We start from the raw sequence: 24176 nt of genomic DNA, 5'->3' as shown, positions 1-24176 counted from the left end.
ACGTTTGGTCCTTCCAGCTTTGCTACACTGAGGGCCACTCTATATGTGTGGTTAAGTTGTCTGATTTAAAGGATGTCTTCCCACTCTCAGCATACAAAGTTGAAGGGAAGCTTATGGTAACTCTCAATTGATTTGTTATTTGCTAAAACTGGCAATGTTTCTTCCTCAGCTGAAGAGGTGCAAAGAGTGGCCTGAGGTATTTGACATTCCAAAGTTTTCTGTAGATGTGGAATACAGACTACGCCAAGGGAACCTGATGTATCTTTGTGATGGAACTTATCTCAAAGTAAAAATGGAGATGAAGCATGACATCCTTGAGAAATTGGAAGAGACGATCTATGGCTATAAAACCTGCCAAACAAATGAGGACTTTGAAGCTGTTGCAAAAGCCTTGGTTGCAGAACACCCATGTCTTAAAGAACAAGGTTCATCATCTGATTGTCAGGGGTGGAAGAACAGTCTTAAGCTCAAAATGGGCAATTACAGAACCAAAATGCACCAGCTGGGACGGCCTGATGTCACATTTAATGGTGGTAAAAGTGGAAAAAACTATTCTAATGGCGAGCCTTCACACAAAAACATAAAGAAGCCAAGGAAAGGGGAAATAAATTACCTACAGTACAGTACCAGACTTTCCAGAGGGAATGGATGTAGCCAGTCTTGAAGCTCTCTGAGGGGTCATGGTCAACAAAATGCAGAAGAAAAACCCAAATAATTCCTTTATTCGAACAAACATGGACATCACTTTTGCCCTTTGAAGAGATGAGGTTGTAAAGGATAAGCCTGATGTCCTGAATTGGACCAGATGGTCCAATGCTGGCCAGCCCTTTTTTACAGAATGCCAGGTTTGTGGATGTTTCCTTTGAAAATGCCTTTTTCTTTACTTGTCTTACATGCAATACATAATTGGACAACAAGTTAAATACCGTAAAACTTCAAATAATAGCCCGGGCTTCTATTTACCCAAATCGCCGAACTGCACTGGCTTGTATTTGAAACAGGCGTCTATAAGAGACAGGCCTTTAATTTAGTGTTGAGATGTTCAAGCATGACAGTAGGAGGTTACCACATTATATTACGTTTTCTTTATAATTTATAGTTGTGCGTCTTCTGACTGAAAAGTCGTCCGGGGAAAACTACTGTAGCAGTAAATCTGCTGAAAACGTTTGATGGTTGTGTTGAAATAAAAATTTGCTGGGAGGCTCGCCATTTTCCACCGTAGATATCTACACCTAGATGTTGCCTTGGGGTTCTAAAAATGCGCCAAAACTGCCGCTATCTTGGAACAGGGGTCTCTACTTCAGATTCATGGATGATGCCAAATGAACGAAATCTAAATACCATACAGCAAGGGATTACATTTCACAAGTGAGAATGTCCCTGCTAGAGATGAGCCGGATACTCGGCTGAAACGAGTATCCGGTACGGATAAAGCACATCTGCCGAGTACGAGTATTATACGAGTAATACGAGTCAATATCTGTGCTCGGATTGAATGAAAATCATCATTGGGTAGCTGATTGTGTCAGCGTTCTTTGATAGGCTAGTCACAGCGCCCCTCCCCTACAGTGATAGGCTAGTCACAGCGCCCCTCCCCTACACACATACAGATGTATTGTGTTGCTGTGTCTCGCTCTGCTCACTCACAGTCACACACAGAACAGCTCTCTGTCTCTCCCTCAGCGGGTCTTTTCCGTTAACGTTTAGGGTTTCTTCAGCTTTTTACTTCGGGTTGTAACGTTAATAATACGTACTTACTAACCAGTAGAGTTCTGGTAAACGTGGGTTCGTTCAGACTTGGTGCTTGCTTGGTAGAATGCGACTCGCATTGCGTCTCTGCCTGTCGGAGATTTTTTTTAAACCTTCAGCTGTCTCTAACCAGTAACCAGACACTGAGTGTCTGACAGGTTTTTGCTGTATTTCATAAAAACATAAAGGTAGTAAGCTAGTGTTACAAATTAATTATTACTGGTTAAATCCCCGCCCATTTCAAGACAAGCCACGCCTACTTCCGGGTTAGGTCCCACCCACTCCGAGTACAGATACAGATAGGGAAAATTCATATGGTTAACAGATACAGATACAGATAATGCTGTACTCGCTCATCCCTAGTCCCTGCTTAGACTTCTGCTCCCGCATCCTGGCCCCGGATAAGCGGTAGAAAATGGATGGATGGATGGATGGATGGATGGATGGATGGAAGTGAGAATGTGTTTTATGGTATTTAATGTTACGAAATTATATTTCTGGTTACATTGGTTTGTTTCAGTTCTTGGTTAATGACCGCAGCTAATCCATGCTAGTTACCAATTAGTTTTTGACTGTTAGGTAAACAGACAATGAACAGAATGTATTTATATCCATGTAATATGATCATAAGATGTTGGAAATGTGGACAGTTGTTTTGGTCTCTATTTAATAGTTTCTCTGACTGGCGCTATGTGGCAGATTTCAGTCCACCATATCCAGCTGCATGCTATGCTAACTTCAGTCAGAATTCTTGGCTAACGGAGGTGAGCCTTAAGTTAAAACGTCCATCTGAACAAATTTATCCAAACATCCACTTTTTTTGTTTACTAATCATCTGCTTGCTTCGCGGTCGCTCTCCTGATTGGTCGGTCCACAGTGAACTCCACCTCACATTTTTTCAAAGGAACATTACTTAACTATGTACATGTCTTACATTCACAACATATGAAATCAACCAGAAAAGAAAACATACAGTACTCTATAATGATCACTTATGTAAAGTTTTAACTTTGCATTCATTAATACTTTTAGTAATCCCTGAGGCTTACCATTTTCTCCTTATTTTTATTTCTTATTGTAATCTCTCTGGGTTACATCTACACACACACACACACATACACACACACACATTGTAATCACACATTGTAATTTTCTACTTATATTTATTTCTTATTGTAATCTCTCTGGGTTACACCTGCACACACACACACACACACACACACACACACACAGATTCATTCAGATGTGTTCACTGATTCATTCAATGTACCTTTCCTTTAAGTTATAGCTTTGTACCTGTAGGAGTCATGGTTTCATTTACACAGTACCTTGATTTTAAAACGTTTTTATCATGAGACAAGTTAAATTTTAGCATGTCCAATCCACAAAGAGAAAGTCTGGTGAATTTAAAATTTAATAAAGACATTACAATCAGTGCAGGCTAGTTTTAGGAGCATGGTTATGAATGAAGATACACGTGTTAATGATGATACACGTGTTAATGATGATACACATGTTAAAAAGAGACAATCTATGAGATGTATTATGACATTAATTGGCTATATTTCATAGCTGTGGTGAATGAGGTCTGAAGCAAAACATAACCACACTTAAGCAACAAGGCTAAATATTATGCAACTTTAGAAACACTTCAGAAACTTTTGCTCCTAATCATCAGGATGACAAATTGCTTGACAAACTAAAGACATCATTTTAAGACATTCACTTAGATCAGTTCAATATAAATGACTAATAATATCAGCTTCTTGAGACAACATACTGTACAGGTCATGGTGTATTCTGCCTTTAAAAACATCTGTGATTTGTGGAAAATTATGTGTATAATCTGTGACAGAGCATGTGCACTTATGTTCCTGACAGTTTTAAGTGTAAAATATTTTGATGAACAGCTTTTTCCTTAATGTCAGAAAAACAAAAGATTTTGACAAAGCAAAGCTGCCTGGTGACTTTGACTCCCAAATACCAAATTTGTTATAAATATTTTTAAACTACATGGAATTATGAATTATTATGTTGAGGTGAGCAGAACACTTATAGGACACTGCATGAACTATAGATATATGTGTGACGGTTACATATTTAATATTTGAACATATTTTTAAAGATGCCCTGCCACACGTATTTCATTACCTTTGCGGTAATGTCTGAAGTTTACCATGGACTCTGTAACATTTTTTGTGGAAAAAATGCCTTGTTTACCTTGTTTCCTTGTTTTACCTTGATTCTAGTGTGGTATAGAAAGCCTGCAGGAAGACTCAGCTTGATTTGCGCCAGTTCTCGTTAATATTCAATGAGCTATGCTGCTTGGCTCTGATTGGCTAACCGCTAGGATATGAGAGCATGACTATTCATTCACCCAGTGCAATAAGTAGCCTAGGCTAGAGGAACTTTGTTTACAATCACCTGGAATTGTGGGAGAATGGCTTCTTCAGGTATATTGACGTTCAGCCATCCTTGCTGTATAGGAAACTCACTGACCTACACAAATTCTGGGGGCACGGTCTCAAGTGGGAGAGCTCATGAATAGTAATGAGCTTGATCAATTCCACATCACACTGAGCAGCTTTTCTAATTGACCTGATTTCTCCACTTATTTCTTTTAAGTGTCTAGAGCTGACAGGGGAGGTAGCAGTTCGTTTTCAAATTACGACACAACACAAACACATATGGACCTAACACATATCAAAAAATACAAGTAAAAACGGTTTTGTGTGGAAGGGCACCTTTAAGTATGTAACCTAGTGAGCCAGCATTAATGTATTCAATGCTAGAGATTTAAGCACTTATGTACTTATGTAGGGGGGCACGGTGGCTTAGTGGTTAGCACGTTCGCCTCAAACCTCCAGGTTCGGGGTTTGATTCCCGCATCCGCCTTGTGTGTGTGGAGTTTGCATGTCCTCCCCGTGCCTCAGGGGTTTCCTCCGGGTACTCTGGTTTCCTCCCCTGGTCTCCTAGTGTGTGTGTGTGGGTGCCCTGCGATGGGTTGGCACTCCGTCCAGGGTGTATCCTGCCTTGATGCCCAATGACGCCTGAGATAGTTCACCCGAGGTAGTTCAGATAAGCAGTAGAAAATGAATGAATGAATGAATGAATGTACTTATGTACTGCCAGATGCTGTAAATGTAAAATGTAAATGTAAATATTCGTTATCAGACTTACCAAGGCTCACTTTCATATTTGTCAAAGCAATTAACATTTATACTTAGAAGAGCTAAACCTTGTGAAGCAAGAACCAGTTAGTTTCAACTCATCTTCATCTCGTAATTCATGTTATTTCTGTGAACTGTGAACTGCAGAGCCACAGAATAGATTTAGGGGGTTTTTACACCTGGTCACTTATCTGATCATAAAAAGACCAGGGGTCTCATTTATAAAGCGTGCGTATGCACAAAACAGGGCTGGAAACGTGCGTACGACAGTTTTGTTGCAAAGGTTGTGATCTATAAAAAACGGGAGACGGGAGAATGTGCGCACCTTTAAGCAAACTTTGAGACGTGCGTATGCACATTCTGGAGACAAAGGGAATTGGCGACACAGATGGTGAGGTCGTGAATTGAAGTTAGATTGTAGAAAATAAATGTGGGAAGAACGATTATAAGAATTAATGACATTTAATTTTCACTCTCCCCGTGACCCGAGGTAGTTCGGATAAGCGGTAGAAGATGAATGAATGAATGAATGAATGAATGAATTTTCACTCCATTTCATACGTTATATCCACATTATCAAGAAGATTAAATCCAACAGTGTTCTTTGTGCCGATTGTTTTAGGCTATATACATCTAGTAAAATCCAAACGTAATTCAAAATGTATTTAAAAATAAAATAATAATAATCAGCGCTGCCTTTACAGTCACATTGTCCACAACGGGAGCGCAGGAGGAGATGGCACGACTACATGTGATACAGAATAGCATGAAATACTCTTTTATTAGAGAACTGCAGAACACAGTGTAAAAACGAAATATTTTCCTTAATGTACATATATCATAAAATGTCAAAGTTTGCAAATACAGTCATGAAGCACAATCGCTACTCATCATCGGTCCTAACTATTATGGTGTTCATTACAAAACCGTCATGAAGAAGCATGTGTTCACTATAAAATTTTCGTCTTAAATTTTCACCCACAAATTAATTCTGTGATTTTGTCAAGGTGTTAACAATCAGTCTAATTGCTAGAAACATATAAATCCTCCGGTGACCCGGGTATGTAATGCTTCATGATGGCACTGCTGGCACTGTTGGAGGATTACGCCAATGGCAGAATAAGGAGAGAACGAGTTTTCAGGGACCATAATGATGACTGGCTAATAAGCTGATTTAGATTCCCTAGAGCTGTGCTCTTGGATCTATGTGTTAAATTGGGTCCAGTATTAGAGAGGGCAACACGCCGGAACCATGCCATCCCAGTCCAAATACAAGCCCTCACCAGTCTGGGGTTCTTGGCAACCAGCTCAGGGTTCCCACTCTTTTTCAGAGATCATTTTCCAGGACTTTTCCAGGACATTTCAAATTTAGCAAAAAAAGACAAGGCTCACAGATTCACGGCCTAAAGTAATATGTTCTTCTCTCCAGAAGTCTTAAAAACAACGTACACTTTATGGCTATTACTTAACTATACTTTTAAAGACAATTTGTCATGTGAATGAAATTTCAACATATAAAATATATATGAAATTTCAACATTTATTATAAAATAAAAAGACCGCACATATTAATACCCTCTCCTTTCTCAGGCCAATGCCGTCATGCATGCTTTAGTTTGCTGTGCATTCCCCTTGCACATGACATTCAGATTAACAAGGTTAATATAACCTGCTTACCCGTCACCATTTGCTGAAAACATTCAAGCACTTAAACCATTCCTAGCACCTGAAACCGCCAACACAAGACAGCGTCATCCAGCGAGATTAAACAGCATAACAAAAACTCAGCGTCCCTGAACAAAGCGCTTTCTGTTACTAACGTTAATTGTTTCGACCAGTTGTAAACTGTTCTTTAAATGATCAAGAACATTTAAAAATAGTAATTTTCCAGGACAACAAGATTTTTTCCAGGACAATTTATGTTTTCTCTCATTTTCCATGTGTTTTCCAGGACTGGAACATTGGTCATTAATTTTCCAGGATTTCCAGGTTTTCCAGGACACGTGGGAACCCTGCCAGCTGTTTCCAGCGGGAATTGGCAGACAGGTAAATTATTTATATAAAAAAACTACAAGTAATCCTCAACTTTGTCTCTAAAACCTTTTTGTATATGACATAATTCTATTGGAATCTATCATCTCACCCTATAGGTCTGGTATATCACAGCCGTCCCTGAGTGCCATAATATCTGTCGTTTTGAATGGTATACTTAATCAGGTTCCCCTACACTGTGCGAGAACAGGCCGAAATTAAAATGCAATTTGCAGCAATGTCTGGTTTCCCAAATGTAATCGGCGCAATTGACTGCGCTCATGTTGCTATAAGGGCACCATCTGAAAATTAATTTGCTTATGTTAATAGAAAGCATGTGCATTCTATTAATGTGCAAATCATATGTGACTCCAACATGACCCTCACAAACATTGTGGCACGCTGGCCTGGTTCAACACATGATTCCTTTATCTTGACACATAGCAGTGTAGGGAACAGACTAAATGCAGGCGCAGTACGTGATGGCTGTCTTCTTGGTGAGTTTAACAATATTAAAAAGTAGAAACTGTAACAATTTTGTTTTTAATATAATTATAACAATGTTGCTTTTAATATAATTATAACCTGCAGGCGACAGTGGCTACCCCCTGAGACTCCTCACCCCATTTTTAATCCCGCAGAGCGCAGAGGAAACTCATTATAACAAGGTCCACTCTCGTGCCCGCGCAGTTGTGAAGCGTGTAATGGGCGAGTAAAAATGGGCGTGTACAGGGCGGGATATGAGGCTGGTTCACGTACGCACATCTGCGGGAACATTGCTTACAGGTGTGCATACGCACGGTTTTATAAATCGGAAATTTTTTTGGGGTACGCCATTTTTGGCTTTTGGGCGTACGTAAACTTTTAGTAGGGATCCTACGCACAGTTTTATAAATGAGACCCCAGGTCTAAATGCCCTCCAAAACGGTTTCGTGACGGATATAAATCCAATCGCTCAAACCACTTCAGGAGGTGGTCTGGGAAGCATTTCAGATGAAACTGGACAGGTGTAAATGAATGTGGTTGTTCAAGCCACATACGTCAGCACTATACTCCTCCCAAACGTACGTCACTTGCAGGTGACCCGCGAGTCGTGCATCGCGCCAGAAACAAATATGTTAAAAAAAAACCTACTCTTATTATATCTGTAGCAGACACTCACTGTCCACTTCATGCAGTTATCCAATCAGCCAGTCATGTGGCAGCAGCTCAGTTGTTGGTGCCAGAAGGCTAGTTTGAGTTTTTCAGAAACTTCTGATCTCCTGGGAATTTCACAAACAACAGTCTCTAGGGTTTACACAGAACGGTGTGAAAAACAACCTTCAGTCCAAAACAAGACTCTGATGCAATCCTAGGCACTGAAAAATGAATAACTGAAGACTGGAATAAGAGTTGTTTTAGTTGGTCTGTGTTTTATATTTTTTTGGCTTTTGCACCTTTTTAAAATGCTAGAGGCTAAACATTCTGGGACATCAGCAGTTACCAACACCAATGCTATGGCTAAAGTAACTAAAATCATTTTGATGTTTGATGTGAACATAAACTAAAGCTTTTGTCATGGATCTGCAGGTTTTTATGCATAGCAATGATGATACATGATTGGCTGATCAGATAACTGCATGAATGTACAGTTGTGTACTTATAAAGTGTAGAGTAAGTGAATGTGTGATCATTTAATGTGTAAATTTTCAAGTACACACTTTCAAAAGAATGAGCAAGCTGCTTACTTCCTGAAGGTTTCAAATATGTAATGATATAAACAAACCAAAATGGTAATGTTTAGAAAAGAAGAAGTAAAAAAAAAAAAAATCACCCTTTAGACTTTAATAAAAACACTGAACAATTTCACAAATGTCAAAAATCAGCCATAAACAGTTACTGATTGCTTGAACAGCTGGCCTTAGACTAAATGTGTCAAGATAATGGTCTGTGGTAATCATTCATTCATCTTCTACCGCTTATCCGAACTACCTCAGGTCACGGGGCGCCTGTGCCTATCTCAGGCGTCATTGGGCATCAAGGCAGGATACACCCTGGACGAAGTGCCAACCCATAGCAGGGCACACACACTCTCATTCACTCACGCAATCACACACTACGGACAATTTTCCAGAGATGCCAATCAACCTACCATGCATGTCTTTGGACCGGGGAGGAAACCGGAGTACCCGGAGGAAACCCCCGAGGCACGGGGAGAACATGCAAACTCCACACACACAAGGCAGAGGCGGGAATCGAACCCCCAACCCTGGAGGTGTGAGGCGAACGTGCTAACGTGGTAATCAAATATACATTAAATTTGCAAACTGAGATTCATCTGAAAGAAAGCCTGAGCAGCCGTGCATTTTATTGCTGTGTGTGGTGTACTGTACGTGGCACTGATAAATTATAGGTAGAGGACAATATTCTATTGAATGCTGTCTTTTTGTTTTCACAGACGAATATGGATAATCCTGAGTGGTTCTACAGGCATGTAGAGATGCATGCACATTGCCTAGAAGTCAATAAGGAGAACATACTGTTCTGTGGCTGGAAAGGTAAATATTTCTAATCAAAAGCATGTGAAATATTTTAAAGCGTTTGGATGTTTTTCTGTCATATGTTGAGTCTATTATTAAGCGCCCAGCAAAGCTTTATAAAATAAAAAAAAACAACAAAAAAAAACACATTTCTGCGTAATAAGGGATGTGGTAGCCCAGTGGTTAAGGTGTTGGACTACACACTTTAGTTCTAAATGAACTAATAATAATATTCCACTGAGCGCACACTTACACTGCTCTGTCCGAGACTGTAGGCCTGCTCCGTCACTCAATTTAGGAGTCTGTGACTTTGACCGTAGCAAGGTTGCTGGTGCCAGATGTGCTGGTTTGAGTATTTTAGAAACTGTAGATCTGGGATTTTCTCAGACAGCAGTCTCTAGAGTCCTCAGTACTGCAGGCAGAAACTCTTTGGAGTGTACACTAGAACAGACTCTGTGAAGCTGGAGAGGTGAAGATCGGATGAAGACTAGGTGATGTTTATTCTGTCTCCTCTGAGCTTTGTGTCCTTGACTGACAGCAGTGTTTCCTGTTGTGGATGTCGTAGCCTGTCCGGCTTAACATGCAATTAAAAAGTGCTCCCTGTCATTATTTTATTTATTTGTTATTAGACTGCGAGGCCTCGTTTAAGGGCCGGTATAAATTGCATGAGCACATGCGGAGTCACACTCAGGAGAAGCTGGTGGCGTGTCCAACCTGCGGGGGAATGTTTTCCAACAACACTAAATTCTTCGACCACATCCGACGGCAGACCTCGATAGAGGGTAAGTCATGTGATGGACCGTTATACGTAACCACCAAATTACGGAACTTTTTTAAGTTGTCACTCTTATTCACTTTTATGCTCAGTGTTATTTATTTATTTTTTTTCAGAGATGAAATAATCAGTGAAGGTAAATTAATGTCTGATTTTTTATCTCTTTATTTCTTATCTGTATTCTTGGCACACTGCTCTATGTGTAGGACAAAGGTTTCAGTGCTCTCACTGCTCAAAGCGCTTTGCCACTGAGAGGCTGCTGAGAGACCACATGAGGAATCATGGTAAGTTTTATGCCTTTGCTGTGCATAGAATTAGTGACCCAAATAATGCCAAACATGTTAACTTTAGAAATATTGCCACCCCTGATCAAGATAAATTGAAAAAAATTTCTTGAGGTTAATTAGCTTAATCTCACTCTGACAATAATTCAACTTAACTGGAGAGTTAGAAAAGTTATTCCAAAGGAAAAATATATAATTGTATGTCAGAAGTATTGGCACCCATGCATTTGAAGCAATTATTTAGTGACAATAATTTTGCAACATGTATTTTTTGGGGGGAAAATGTAAATCTAAAATAGTTTCTCCAATTGTTTGAGTGTAAAATGTAATTATTGTGTTAAATAATAAACTTTTTTTAGCACAGTGCACTTTCATTTGTGTTTAAAGTGTCCCTTCACTTTATTAAACATGTTTTTACTCAAGCTTACAAACATTCAGCATCCACACCTTTCATTGTTTATACTTCCGGACAAATTTGTGCTCATGGGGTTCTCTCTCTGAACAGTAAACCATTATAAGTGTCCACTGTGTAACATGACCTGCCCCTCGCCATCCTCCCTGAGGAACCACATCAAATTTTGCCACAGCAACGAGAAACCCTACAGCTGCGACTACTGTGAATACAGGTAACAAAATGACTTGTGAGCTTTCTGTTAACAAGGGACAGCATTTGTCTAGTAACACAGTGAGTTAGAGCTCTGTCCGTCTAAAAAAAAAGATTGATGTTTGTATCCTTTGTCAAAGCTTTGCATCCAACACTGTGATTAGATTAGACAGTCAGAGGACAGAGGCAGGCAGAGGAGCATTTATGAAATAAGTTCTACACCGATCAGGCATTACATTATGACCACTGACAGGTGAAGTAAATAACACTGATTATCTCTTCATCACGGCACCTGTTAGTCGGTGGGATATATTAGTCAGAATTTAAACATTTTGTCCTCAAAGTTGATATGTTAGAAGCAGGAAAAATGGGCAAGCGTAAGGATTTGAGTGAGTTTGACAATGGCCAAATTGTTTGGGGAGCACAACAAGAAGTTTGAGGTGTTGGCTTGGCTTCCAAATAACCCAGATCTCAATCCAGTCGAGCATCTGTGAGATGTGCTGAACAAACTGTTCTGATCCATAGAGGCCCGACCTCTCAAATTACAGGACTTTAAAGATCTGTTGCTAAAATCTTGGTGCCAGATACCACAGCACACTCAAGGCTGTTTTGGCAGAAATATGGGGACCAACACAATATTAGGAAGGTGGCATAATGTTATGCCTGATCGGTATATAGCAGCTCACAGTTCTTGTGTGTTCTGAGTCTAACAAAACTAAGCATGGCACTGATCGGCGATGCTTTGAGCATACTATTGCATTGTAGTGTCTGTCTTGCATTACCTTCTAAGTACAAGTACTGTATGTTAATGTACTTAGTCCTTAGTTCAGTGTTGTCTTATGTAGGCCAGCAATCTGTGTAGCACCCTGGTCCTGAAGGAACGTTGTTTCATTTCACTGTGAGACCGGAAAATGACAGTTAATCATGTCACATTAAGGTCCAATATAATATCCATGTATGATACACTGTATGGCAGGGTATGTGGACACCTGACCTTCACACCTGTATGAGCTTCTTTAACTTCCTTCACTGTTTTGGGAACGGTTTCTATGAGATTTTAGAGTGTGCCTTAGGGAATTGGTGCCCATTTATGAGATCAGGCACTGATATTGGAGAAGGAGACTTAGCTCTAATTGGACATTTCAGTTAATCCTAAAGATGCTTAATGAAGTTTCCACACAAAAATATCAACCCATGTCCATCCACTGATCTCACATGTACAGGGAACAGTCATGCTGTAACAGAAAATGGCTTTCCTCAAAATGTTGCCACAATAATGGAAGTAATAATTAGTTTGAAATGTCTTTGCTTGCTGTGGCATTAACATTCCTCCTACAATGGCAATAAGAGGCCACACCCAGACCCGAAACAACAGCTCCAGATCATTATCCTTCCTCCATCAAACTTTTTGTTTCCATTAGCATACTCCTGGCATCTGCCAAAGCAACATCCGTCTGTCAGACTGCCAGAGAGTGAAGCATGATTCAGACTCCAGAGAACACTTTTCTTCTACTTTTCCCAGTCCAGTGGTGGTATGCTTTACAGCACTCCAACTGAGTGTACATCTGCTTAGCCATGGAAACCCATTTCTTGAGGCTCCTGATGCACAGTTCTAGTGCTTCTAAGGGCAGTTTGGAATTCTGTAGTGAGCGCTGCAACAGAGGATATGCAATTTTTACCCGCTCAAAACCTTCAGTTATAATTTTCTAAAGTTATGAAAAGATGTAAGAACAAACATACATACTTCACCTAAACCCGGCTAACACATGAGCTAATGCAGCTAATTAGCTAACAGCTAGCTCCCCGGAGGGTGACTTAATAACTAGCTAACTAACAAAAACATTGTATTGATTTTATATATATGAGTAATATTTTCTAAGACAAACAGTGATGAAAGTGTCCAGAGAGTGATGAGGTGTAGAAGTAGAGATTAGAGTGAAGGTGGATTGGTGAGTACCTCAGGGACAGTGTTGTTAGTCAGAGTGTCTCTGACTCCATTCACATCAAACATCAAGTCTGACTCCACCAAACAACAATCTGTATCTGTACTCAGCGTCTCTAATGCGTCTAAATACAAACAGACAAAACACCTCCTCACTTCAGCCTGCAGTCAGCACAGTCTCCATTACATACACATATTACTTCTAATACAGGGAGAAAGAGAGAGAGAGAGAGAGAGAGAGAGAGAGAGAGAGAGGTTTAACAATACTTTTATTTGTTATTTGCCAGACACATACATTTGTGCTTCAGATTTTTTCACCATAGGTCTTCCTTAGTATATCATTGAAAATTATTTAGAAATAATAAATTAATAAATAAATAAATAAATAAATAAATAAATAAATAAATAAATAAAATTAAATAGGCAAAAGGTCAAAATAAGGTTTACAGAAGGTTCACACAATTTACCAATTTAAAATAAGTAAATGCTTAAGCAGACGTTAAAAGGTTGAAGAAAAATCAGAGGTTAAAAACAAGTTGATTCTCATGCACCGTACATAAAACCTCATTCACACACCATGTTTCATAAAAACCCATGGCATTGTTGGTCAGCTTGTAGTAAGCAAATTTAATTTTTAGCCTAGTTGCTACTAGCTGCTTACAGAGAAGCTCTGGATCTACCGTAACTCGTTGTAACCCCTTGTTTTTTCGTGTTATCCACACCGCTAGTTTAGCTGTGCCGATCAGATAGTTCAACAGAACCATTTTTCTCCTTTTCGAGAAGCGGTATTTTACTCCTCCTATAAAAACCTCTGAGAATTCTTCATTTGATTTTTGAAACCAGCTCTTGAGTAGCTGAAAAAGACCTTTTAATCTCAGGCATCTTAAAAACAAGTGTTCTAGGTCTTCCCTCACCCCACAAAACCTACACTCCCCCTTCACCGCTGGATTGAGGTGTGCCACATGTCTGTCTGTAGCTATGGCCCCGTGAATAATCCTCCACTGTAGCTTCTCTACAGGGGGTTTATACAGGGTCCTCCACCTGTCTCGCACAAGAACGTCTGGGTTCAACATCCCTGGCCACCTTGAGACTTTATGTCTCCTCAAGGAGTCTTCGTGCAGCACTTTTACTGTTATCTGGTACATGGCTTTCTTAGACACATCCTTAAAAAGGTACGACTGTGGAGTCTTGAACAACAAGATGGAGTCTGTGACTTCGTCCTCCTCCTCCGCTCTCACCGCAGGAAGAAAACGAAGACTCGGAAACTCCACGTTGTTCCTCCTGTCATGAGTAGTCTCATGTCTCTGTGCAATGTACATCTAGTAGCTGCTTGGTAGTGAATCGTACAGTTCTTCCTGCAGTTTCGCTGTCAGACTCGAAGAACTCAGCCCCGTCATTGCTTTCAGCTCTTCCGCTGGCATCCAGCCTCCTTCATCTAGTAGGTGGCCCAGCTTTGTGATGTTGTTGTCCAGTAAACACCTGTGTATGCTCAGCGAGGAAAGCAGTCTCGAAGTTATGAAGGAGTTGAAGAAGAGTGGTTCTTCTCATTTCCGCCGGGTCAGATGTGATGGATCCATCCCGGCGACAAAGATGGCACATTGTCTTCTGCTGAACACTTTTTTTCCAGATTAAAAAAGAAGGTACTGAGAGAGTTCATGTCTTTAATGGAGCAGTATCTCGCTCTTATCAGTGCCCCTTTAGCCTGTTCCTGTAACAGGGAGCTGAGTTCTTGTCTTTTTTTTGTTAGTCCCTTTCCCTGTGTGGTGCCATTGCCGTCCATGATGCGCTTTTCTAGTCTCTTTGCAGAGACTGCACTGTTTCTTTCAGGATAGTAGTTGAAAAAGACGTATAATTCTGACACAGCATTTTGATGTTGACTTTCCCCACATCCCACCACTGGCTAAGACTTTTAAAAGATCCCTTCTTCACTTTCCAGCTATCCCAGAAAGTGTTAAATCTCATCTCACAAAAAGAAACATCTTGTAATAATTTAACATTAAAAACCCAATAGTAGTTTGCTTTCAATGTTTTCTTTATATTTATATCTAATAAAACCGTGTGATGATCTGAAAAACCATTGGGTGCAATAAAAACATTCATCACTCTGTTATTCCAGGTCTTTTTTAAATAAAACCTGTCTAACCTTGCTCCACTAACCCTGTTATAATTTACTTTAAGCCAAGTATACTGCCTTACACCTTCAGGTCTATTTCTCCAAGTATCAGTGAGTTGAGATTCTTTGACTCTTGGCTAAAAGGGTACTTGACTGACTGTGAGGTTCTTCCCCATTTCTGTCCAGAGTAAAATCAGTAGTACAGTTCCAGTGTGTGTGTGTGTGTGTGTGTGTGTGTATACAGGGAGTGCAGAATTATTAGGGAAGTTGTATTTTTGAGGATTAATTTTATTATTGAACAACCATGTTCTCAATGAACCCAAAAAACTCATTAATAGCAAAGCTGAATATTTTTGGAAGTAGTTTTTAGTTTGTTTGTAGTTTTAGCTATTTTAGGAGGATATCTGTGTGTGCAGGTGACTATTACTGTGCATAATTATTAGGCAACTTAACAAAAAACAAATATATACCCATTTCAATTATTTATTTTCACCAGTGAAACCAATATTACATCTCAACATTCACTAATATACATTTCTGACATTCAAAAACAAAACAAAAACAAATCAGTGACCAATATAGCCACCTTTCTTTGCAAGGACACTCAAAAGCCTGCCATCCATGGATTCTGTCAGTGTTTTGATCTGTTCACCGTCAACATTGCGTGCAGCAGCAACCACAGCCTCCCAGACACTCTTCAGAGAGGTGTACTGTTTTCCCTCCTTGTAAATCTCACATTTGATGATGGACCACAGGTTCTCTATGGGGTTCAGATCAGGTGAACAAGGAGGCCATGTCATTAGTTTTTCTTCTTTTAGACCCTTTCTTGCCAGCCACGCTGTGGAGTACTTGGACGCGTGTGATGGAGCATTGTCCTACATGAAAATCATGTTTTTCTTGAAGGATGCAGACTTCTTCCTGTACCACTGCTTGAAGAAGGTGTCTTCCAGAAACTGGCAGTAGGACTGGGAGTTGAGCTTGACCCCATCCTCAACCCGAAAAGGCCCCACAAGCTCATCTTTGATGATACCAGCCCAAACCAGTACTCCACCTCCACCTTGCTGGCGTCTCAGTCGGACTGGAGCTCTCTGCCCTTTACCGATCCAGCCACGAGCCCATCCATCTGGCCCATCAAGACTCACTCTCATTTCATCAGTCCATAAAACCTTAGAAAAATCAGTCTTCAGATATTTCTTGGCCCAGTCTTGACGTTTCAGCTTGTGTGTCTTGTTCAGTGGTGGTCGTTTTTCAGCCTTTCTTACCTTGGCCATGTCTCTGAGTATTGCACACCTTGTGCTTTTGGGCACTCCAGTGATGTTGCAGCTCTGAAATATGGCAAAACTGGTGGCAAGTGGCATCTTGGCAGCTGCACGCTTGACTTTTCTCAGTTCATGGGCAGTTATTTTGCGCCTTGGTTTTTCCACACGCTTCTTGCGACCCTGTTGACTATTTTGAATGAAACGCTTGATTGTTCGATGATCACGCTTCAGAAGCTTGGCAATTTTAAGAGTGCTGCATCCCTCTGCAAGATATCTCACTATTTTTGACTTTTCGGAGCCTGTCAAGTCCTTCTTTTGACCCATTTTGCCAAAGGAAAGGAAGTTGCCTAATAATTATGCACACCTGATATAGGGTGTAGATGTCATTAGACCACACCCCTTCTCATTACAGAGATGCACATCACCTAATATGCTTAATTGGTTGTAGGCTTTCGAGCCTATACAGCTTGGAGTAAGACAACATGCATAAAGAGGATGATGTGGTCAAAATACTCATTTGCCTAATAATTCTGCACTCCCTGTATATATATATATAAAATCCATTTGTCTCAATTAAGAAGTAGTTGTTTGTCTGTTTTTTTAGTAAAGCAGTAATGTGAAGAGATAATACCTAGCATCATACAACCTTTAAAGTGACTATGTTCACAAAGGTAAATGTAGTTCCTGCACTGAAAATAAATCTCGCAATGTTTTCGACTACATTATATACCTTACAGTGTTTATCAAAATTAGTATAAGTGCACGTGTTCCAGATCATCATGTTTTTGCCACCGTAATTAGGATTTTGTTTTGGGGTAAATAAAAAGCTTCCGCTTCTACACGACGAATCTGCTGATCACTGGGAACCAGAATGTTTGCATACGTGATGTACCTGGATGACGGCTGCACGACAGTTGTTTCAACTAGAGAAATTAAGGACTTCAACTATGATATGTTTGACCAAACTCAGGTTTATTTGGTACAATGGAACTTCTTCAGGGCACAAATACTGATGCTTAAAAGGTACAGGTATGTAACTTAAGCAGTAGCAGTAACTCGTTCACTGCACAATATAAGCAAATGAGTGATATATAGGGGGGCACGGTGGCTTAGTGGTTAGCACGTTCGCCTCACACCTCCAGGGTTGGGGGTTCAATTCCCGCCTCCACCTTGTGTGTGTGTGGAATTTGCATGTTCTCCCCGTGCCTCGGGGGTTTCCTCCAGGTACTCCGGTTTCCTCCCCCAGTCCAAAGACATGCATGGTAGGTTGACTGGCATCTCTGGAAAATTGTCCGTAGTGTGTGATTGCGTGAGTGAATGAGAGTGTGTGTGCCCTGCGATGGGTTGGCACTCCGTCCAGGGTGTATCCTGCCTTGATGCCCGATGACGCCTGAGATAGGCACAGGCTCCCCGTGACCCGAGGTAGTTCGGATAAGTGGTAGAAAATGAGTGAGAGTGATATATAGTTTTGTTTCTTATTTTGTTTCTATAATTTTTCAGAGAATAAAGAAGATATAGAGCAGGAGTTGTCTAAAGGCAAATGACTCCGGGTAGCACCTCTTAAAAAAACATGGTCATCGCCACCACATACTACTTGTTCCTCGCTAAAAGAGAGAGTGGAAGCTAAGACCAAAAATGTGTGTTGTAAAGGTTATATTGTGTAACGTTATTTGTGTATGTGTGTATATTATAGTGTGATGGCAAATTTCATTGTCCAATAAATATTTTAAACAAACTTTATATCTATCTATATCTATCTATATCTATAATTTAAGCCATGTAAATGCTAGGAATATCCAGAATGTTTTTCTTTATTAAAAAGTGACTTGCAATTCTCTCGAAAATTGTCTTGGTCTTTATTTAACTATGTATATGCACTAAGAAATGTGATATGTAACAAATGGGTTTTGTTGTGGTCTTGCTGGGATTATACTAGCATCCAAAAGACAACATATGTTGACCAGCACACCAGCATCCCAGGCTGGTCGGCCCACACACCAGCATCCCAGGCTGGTCGGCCAGCACACCAGCATCCCAGGCTGGTCGGCCAGCACACCAGAATCCCAGACTGGTCGGCCCACACACCAGCATCCCAGGCTGGTCGGCCCACACACCAGCATCCCAGGCTGGTCGGCCAGCACACCAGCAACCAGCACCTAATGCTGGACCAGCATACCACCATCACAGGCTGGTCGGCCAGCACACCAGCATCTTGATGTTACAAACATTCCTCAAAATATCTACGTGTGTTCATCAAAACAAAGAAATTTATACAGGTTTGTAACATCATGAGGCTGAGAAAATTATGACAGAATTTTAATTTTTAGGCGAACTATCCCTTTAATATTAATAAATTACACTCACTCCAATTATCTCTCTCTCTCTCTCTCTCTCTCTCCATTGCACTTTTTTATATATACTTTTCCATGGTCTTCTGCCATGTTTGAGGCATATTGAACTTTTCATGCTTTCATGGTGACTTATTTCAGCTACATTTACATCTTAGGCTTTGTAGTTTTGATTTTTATTCATTTTTAGATTTTTATTGTATTTACAACTCACCTGTATGTGGACACCTTTTAAAAATAAATGCATATAATCATTTTTTGTTGCAAATAAAACTCTCATAGAGTTTATATACTGTAAATACCATAAATACTGTAGATTTAACTTTGTTTAATATATACATTTAGTTAAATCATCAAACATCTGTATGACTTGCCAGTGACTTGCTTGACTCAAGCTACGACTTGACTTGACTTGCTTGACATAAAGCAGTGACTTGACTTGACTTGACTTGACACTCACAAAAATTGACTCGGACTTGCTTGAGACTTGAAGGTTAAGACTTGAGACTTACTTGTGACTTGCACATGTGTGACTTACTCCCACCTCTGGGGTTTACACATGCTATTTTGTGCCAAAGGGAGGACGCTGCCAGGTTGTTAATGATTAGCACACATCCCCTGTAAAACATCTTTGGTAAAAGCCATTTCCACTTGTCTAAGCGGCCTTTTATCTTTAAAACTGTCCCTTCCCAGTTTCTTTGCATAAAAGGCTCTTCTCCCAGGTAAACTCCTAGATATTTAAAACCGGCTTTTGTCCAGAGCAGTCCCCCCGGGAGTTTGGGTACACTAGCTGACCAACACCCGACCAGAAGGGCCTCGCTTTTACCCCAGTTGATCTTGGCCAAGGTTATTTTGCCATAGTCCCTGGAGATTCTACTCAGTGTGTCGATATCATTCTGTTGGTGGAGAGTGGTCCCACAACCCGGAAATGAGAACCCTTTCAGTTTCTTTCTTAGCTTATTTAAAAATGGTTCTATGGCTAGGGCGTAGAGCATACCTGACAGAGGGCAACCTTGTCTTACCCCCCTGTACAGTTTAAAAGGAGCACATAAGCCACCATTAACTTTCAGTACACTTTCAATGTCACAATATAAAACTCTTATTTTGTTAATAAAGTCAGAGCTAAAACCAAAGGCTTTAAAAGTTTTCCATAAAAAATCATGCTCCACTCTGTCGAACACCTTCTCCTGGTCTATGGAGACCAGACCCATTTTCAGCCAGAATAGTTTTGAGGCACTTATGAGGTCTCGAACCAGCGAGATGTTATCAAATATTAACCTCCCAGGTACACAGTATGACTGATCAGAGTGGATCACCTCTTCCAGAACGCTTCCCAGTCTGGTGGCTAAAACCTTAGAGAGCAGTTTGTAGTCGCTACATAACAGGGACACAGGTCTCCAGTTTTTTATGTCAGTTAGGTCTCCTTTTTTTGGGAGTAGCATGAGGACTGCCCTCCTGCAACTCAGTGGAAGTAGCCCTCCAGTTAAGCTGTTGTTGAGGACTTCCAGCAACTCTTCCCCCACAACGGCCCAGAAGCACTTGTAGAACTCTGCTGGAAGTCCATCTATACCCGGCGCTTTTCCACTCTCCGTACTTTGAAGAGCTTTGAAAAGCTCTTCTGAAGTTATTGCTTCACTGAGTGCTGGATCTAAGTGTTCATGGATTTTGGGAAGTCCTCACAGGAAAGCCTGCTCTGTGACCTGGTCCACTTTGAGCTCCCTGGTGTAAAGCTTTTCATAAAAACTAACTGCTCTCTTGCGCATTTCTGTAGGTTCAGATAAAATGTCCCCAGTTTCGGATCGCAGGTTGTGAATAAAACGTTTCTGGCCATTCTTTCTTTCCAGGTTAAAAAAGAACTTAGATGGTGCATCCATCTGGTCTTTACAGACAAAAGTACAGTGCACCCTGTACTTTTAACCCTAGGAGGTCAGATAGCATTTTTTTCTTGGCTGCAAGGGTCTGAACATGGGCCTGTTCTGCTGGCTGTAAAAGAGATTGGAGTTCTATAATTTCATTTTCCAGTTGGCTTATGGACTGAGCCAACTCCCTTGTGACATTTGCAGTGTACTGTTGACATATTTGTTTGATGTGTACCTTTCCCAGGTCCCACCACTGCTGTAAGGATGTAAAATTTTCCTTTTCAAAATTTTTCCAAAAAAACGTAAAAATGTCCATAAAATGTGTGTCATGTAAAAGAGCTGAGTTAAAATGCCAGTATGCACTTTTTGGTTTAAAAGATTTTAAAACTGCTATGCAGGAAACCAAACTGTGGTCTGAGAGACCAACAGGACTGATAAAACAACTCTTTAAAATGTTATATGATGTTTAAAAATGTAAAACCTGTCCAACCTTGCCAGCGATATAAAATTGTTGCAGGTGTGTGCCCATGTGTACTGCCTCTGAGAACTATGAAATGACCGCCATGTATCACTTAAACCGTACTTTTGAATTATCTGACTGAGGCATGTACGGGAAGGCATGTGGGGTTCAATATGGTTGCGGTCGCTGTTGTCTGTGGTGCAGTTAAAATCCCCACCAACAAATAAAAATTCTTCATTATCACATGTCTCAATGGCTTTACATACATCATCTAAAAAAACAAGTCTCTCAACCGGTGAGGTTGGAGCATATACAGTACACACAAAGATAAAACCGTGTTTCTAAAACTGGGCCCTGACTTTTAACAGTCTGCCCTTCACAATCTCCTCTGTATTATATGTGACTGGCGTAAAATTCTTAGAAAATAAAATTGCCACACCTCCACTGGTGGAAGTGTTGTGGCATAGGCAGGAAAGACTAGGCCATTCCTGTGTCCAGTCAGTGAGATTGTTGTTATCACTGTGGGTCTCTTGTAAAAACAACACGTCTATCTTCTTTTGCCTCACCACTTAAAAAATCTCTGCACTCTGCACGCTATCTCTTGCCCCATTAACATTCAGAGATGCTATATGTATATCCTCCATGGACATACATATGTCCATGGAGGACATACATATTTGTTAATATATTAACATACATGTTAACATACATGTTAATAACCAGAAGAGAGTTATTAACAGCAGCAGAGTGTGCAGCCACTGAGGACTGAGAAAATTAGACTGTTTCACATCATCACACAAGTTAACGAGTTTTGTCATTATCTTTTTCAGTCAATAAACTTCCTTATCCTCAAAACAACCTTCAGACATAAAACGTTTTATGGCTTCAAATAGCCGTTTTTAAATCGGGGAAGTGATCACTGATGTTGACCATTCGCATGTTTTTTGTGACTTTTAGGAAGTGTTTGATTTCAGTGGCATTGTATTCTTTGGTAAAAATGTTACTCACAGCAGGGATGGGAACACTGGGCTCAGGTACAACCACATCACTTCCTGTGTCACTTTCACTTTCTACGGCTTCTTGGTCGGTCTTTTTCTCCGTACTTATGAGTTGCTTTTTTTCCTCTTTTTTTTCTTTTTACGGGGGTTTTGTTCAGTTTCCATCATTACAGAGTCACTATTCTCTTCCATCGTCACGTTACCTTCACCAACAGTGATTTCCTGTGTGTTAACCATTACATCTTCAGTGTCGAGCTCTGTGTTACTGTTATGAGCACTGATCTCCGCCTGCACAGTGCTCTCAGTACACCCAGTATTAATCAACACCTCACCAGACACTGGGTTAGTTTCGGTGTTTGACACTTCAGCTCGCATTTCCACATTAATATCGGTGTTAGACATCGCTGCTGCCGCGCTGTCTGACTCCGTTCCGCACCCTTCCGGGACAACCGCACTGTTCACAGCCGGAGTTGGAAAATCCAGTGTTTCAAACTCCAATGTTTCACTCCCGGCTGCCTCCACGTTACTCTGCCCAGCTGCCCCCTCAGAGGCCTGGGTCTTGTGTGGACACACCAGCCTCTTGTGCACATCACCGCACTCAAAATATTTCATCTGAACTTAACGGCTTAACGTTACAGAGAGAGAGAGAGAGAGAGAGAGAGAGAGAGAGAGAGAGAGAGAGAGAGAGAGAGAGAGAGGTGTACTTCCGGTAACAGGTGAGTCTGCGCGCTCCACCTTTCTCTCTCCATCGCCATCTAAATTAATATAATAATAAACTCCTGCGGCCTAGACTGCAGCTCCAGCCGCAAACAGCAGAGGGCGCAGTACAAGATCTGCAGTCTGAGAGCGAATGAAAGTCATTAAATGTCTCATTGTATCGCTGAACTTGTGCTAAACAGCCCGACGGTTAGAAAGTTTAAATAAACACTAGAACGTCTTTACGTCATCACTTTATTACAGCGGTTTGTTCTGTTACGTCACAAGCACAGAACTCTAGAAGCTTCCTCCAGCAGACTGTAGAGCTACAAAGAGCTGAAATATCCAGCAGACATTTATTATTTTACTCTCCTACTGTCCACTAATATAACTACACTAACACATTAATATGAATCTAAACAAATCACTTCTAGTGTCATCATATATAAAACCTTCAGTGCTGTAATATACTGTAGAGCTGACTTGTTTCCTCATATATCCATTAATTACCACTAAAAAACAATATTTCAGTCTGGTCCAGATAGTGTAACAAGAAACCTGAAAGCAAACACTGAATTCATGTAAAACGATTCATAATAATCAAAAATAGTGGTGCAATTAATAACTGCAATTTTATTTCCCTAACAAAAGAAAACAGATTCTAATAAAACTTAAAATAACTGATTACAGAGAGGTCAAATAATGTTCTCTAGATTTATGTGGAAAGAAAACCTAAGACAAACGCTAACAATGTTTTTTTTTAATAAAAGAACAATACACATAGGGTATTTAAATGATTTATCTAGAATATATTTCAGTGTTCAACAATCAGACACTGTGTAAAACACTATACTGTTGAAATGGTTAAGGAGAACACACTACATGGGGATAATCACAGTTTTATGAGATCTCTCTGGGAATCAGTGAAAAAAACATTTTAAGGCCATATGGATATCATTAAAATATATACTTACACTTCCAGTCCAAAGGTCTTACACTAACAGACAAATATCTCAATCACTCTAACCACTCATCACACTTCAAAAGCTCAGACTAATCTATATGTATATTAACTTGTTCATAGTATCTTACAGTATTACAGGAACTGCTTTAATATTAAAACACCAGAAGGTCCTTTTTGGTTTTACAGAGCTTAAGGTTATCCCACACTGTACCATACCATGATCTGAGATGCCTACTAGATTAACTGTGCAGTATCGAAGAGTGTTGATTTAAACCATAAAATCTGTCCAGCCTTGCCAAAGAAAGCATGTTGTTATTATAGCAATGAACCCAAATATTCTACTTCTTGTGGAAATTCCTCCATACATTCACAAGCTCATATGACTCAGTGAGATGAATTAGCCTC

The 24176-nt window shown here is 40.3% G+C and overlaps 2 protein-coding genes across 4 annotated transcripts in view; both read left to right on the top strand.

The window, feature by feature from the left end:
* LOC132858830 (NACHT, LRR and PYD domains-containing protein 12-like) overlaps positions 1-24176 on the top strand; it is a 291009-nt gene that overhangs the window by 105231 nt on the left and 161602 nt on the right. The window lies entirely within an intron of this gene.
* On the top strand, positions 155-18080 carry LOC132859415 (histone H4 transcription factor-like). Its single transcript, XM_060890168.1, has 7 exons — positions 155-533; positions 6871-6965; positions 9388-9487; positions 10099-10251; positions 10451-10528; positions 11034-11154; positions 17947-18080. The coding sequence occupies exons 1-7, from the start codon at positions 155-157 to the stop codon at positions 17951-17953; spliced, it is 933 nt and encodes a 310-aa protein (XP_060746151.1). The 3' UTR covers positions 17954-18080.

This window comes from Tachysurus vachellii, chromosome 16 (genome assembly GCF_030014155.1).
Source record: "Tachysurus vachellii isolate PV-2020 chromosome 16, HZAU_Pvac_v1, whole genome shotgun sequence".
In the NCBI taxonomy this organism is placed as follows: Eukaryota; Metazoa; Chordata; class Actinopteri; order Siluriformes; family Bagridae; genus Tachysurus; species Tachysurus vachellii.
The sequence above is the reverse complement of the archived record's forward strand: the minus strand, read 5'-3'. Positions and strand labels throughout refer to the sequence as shown.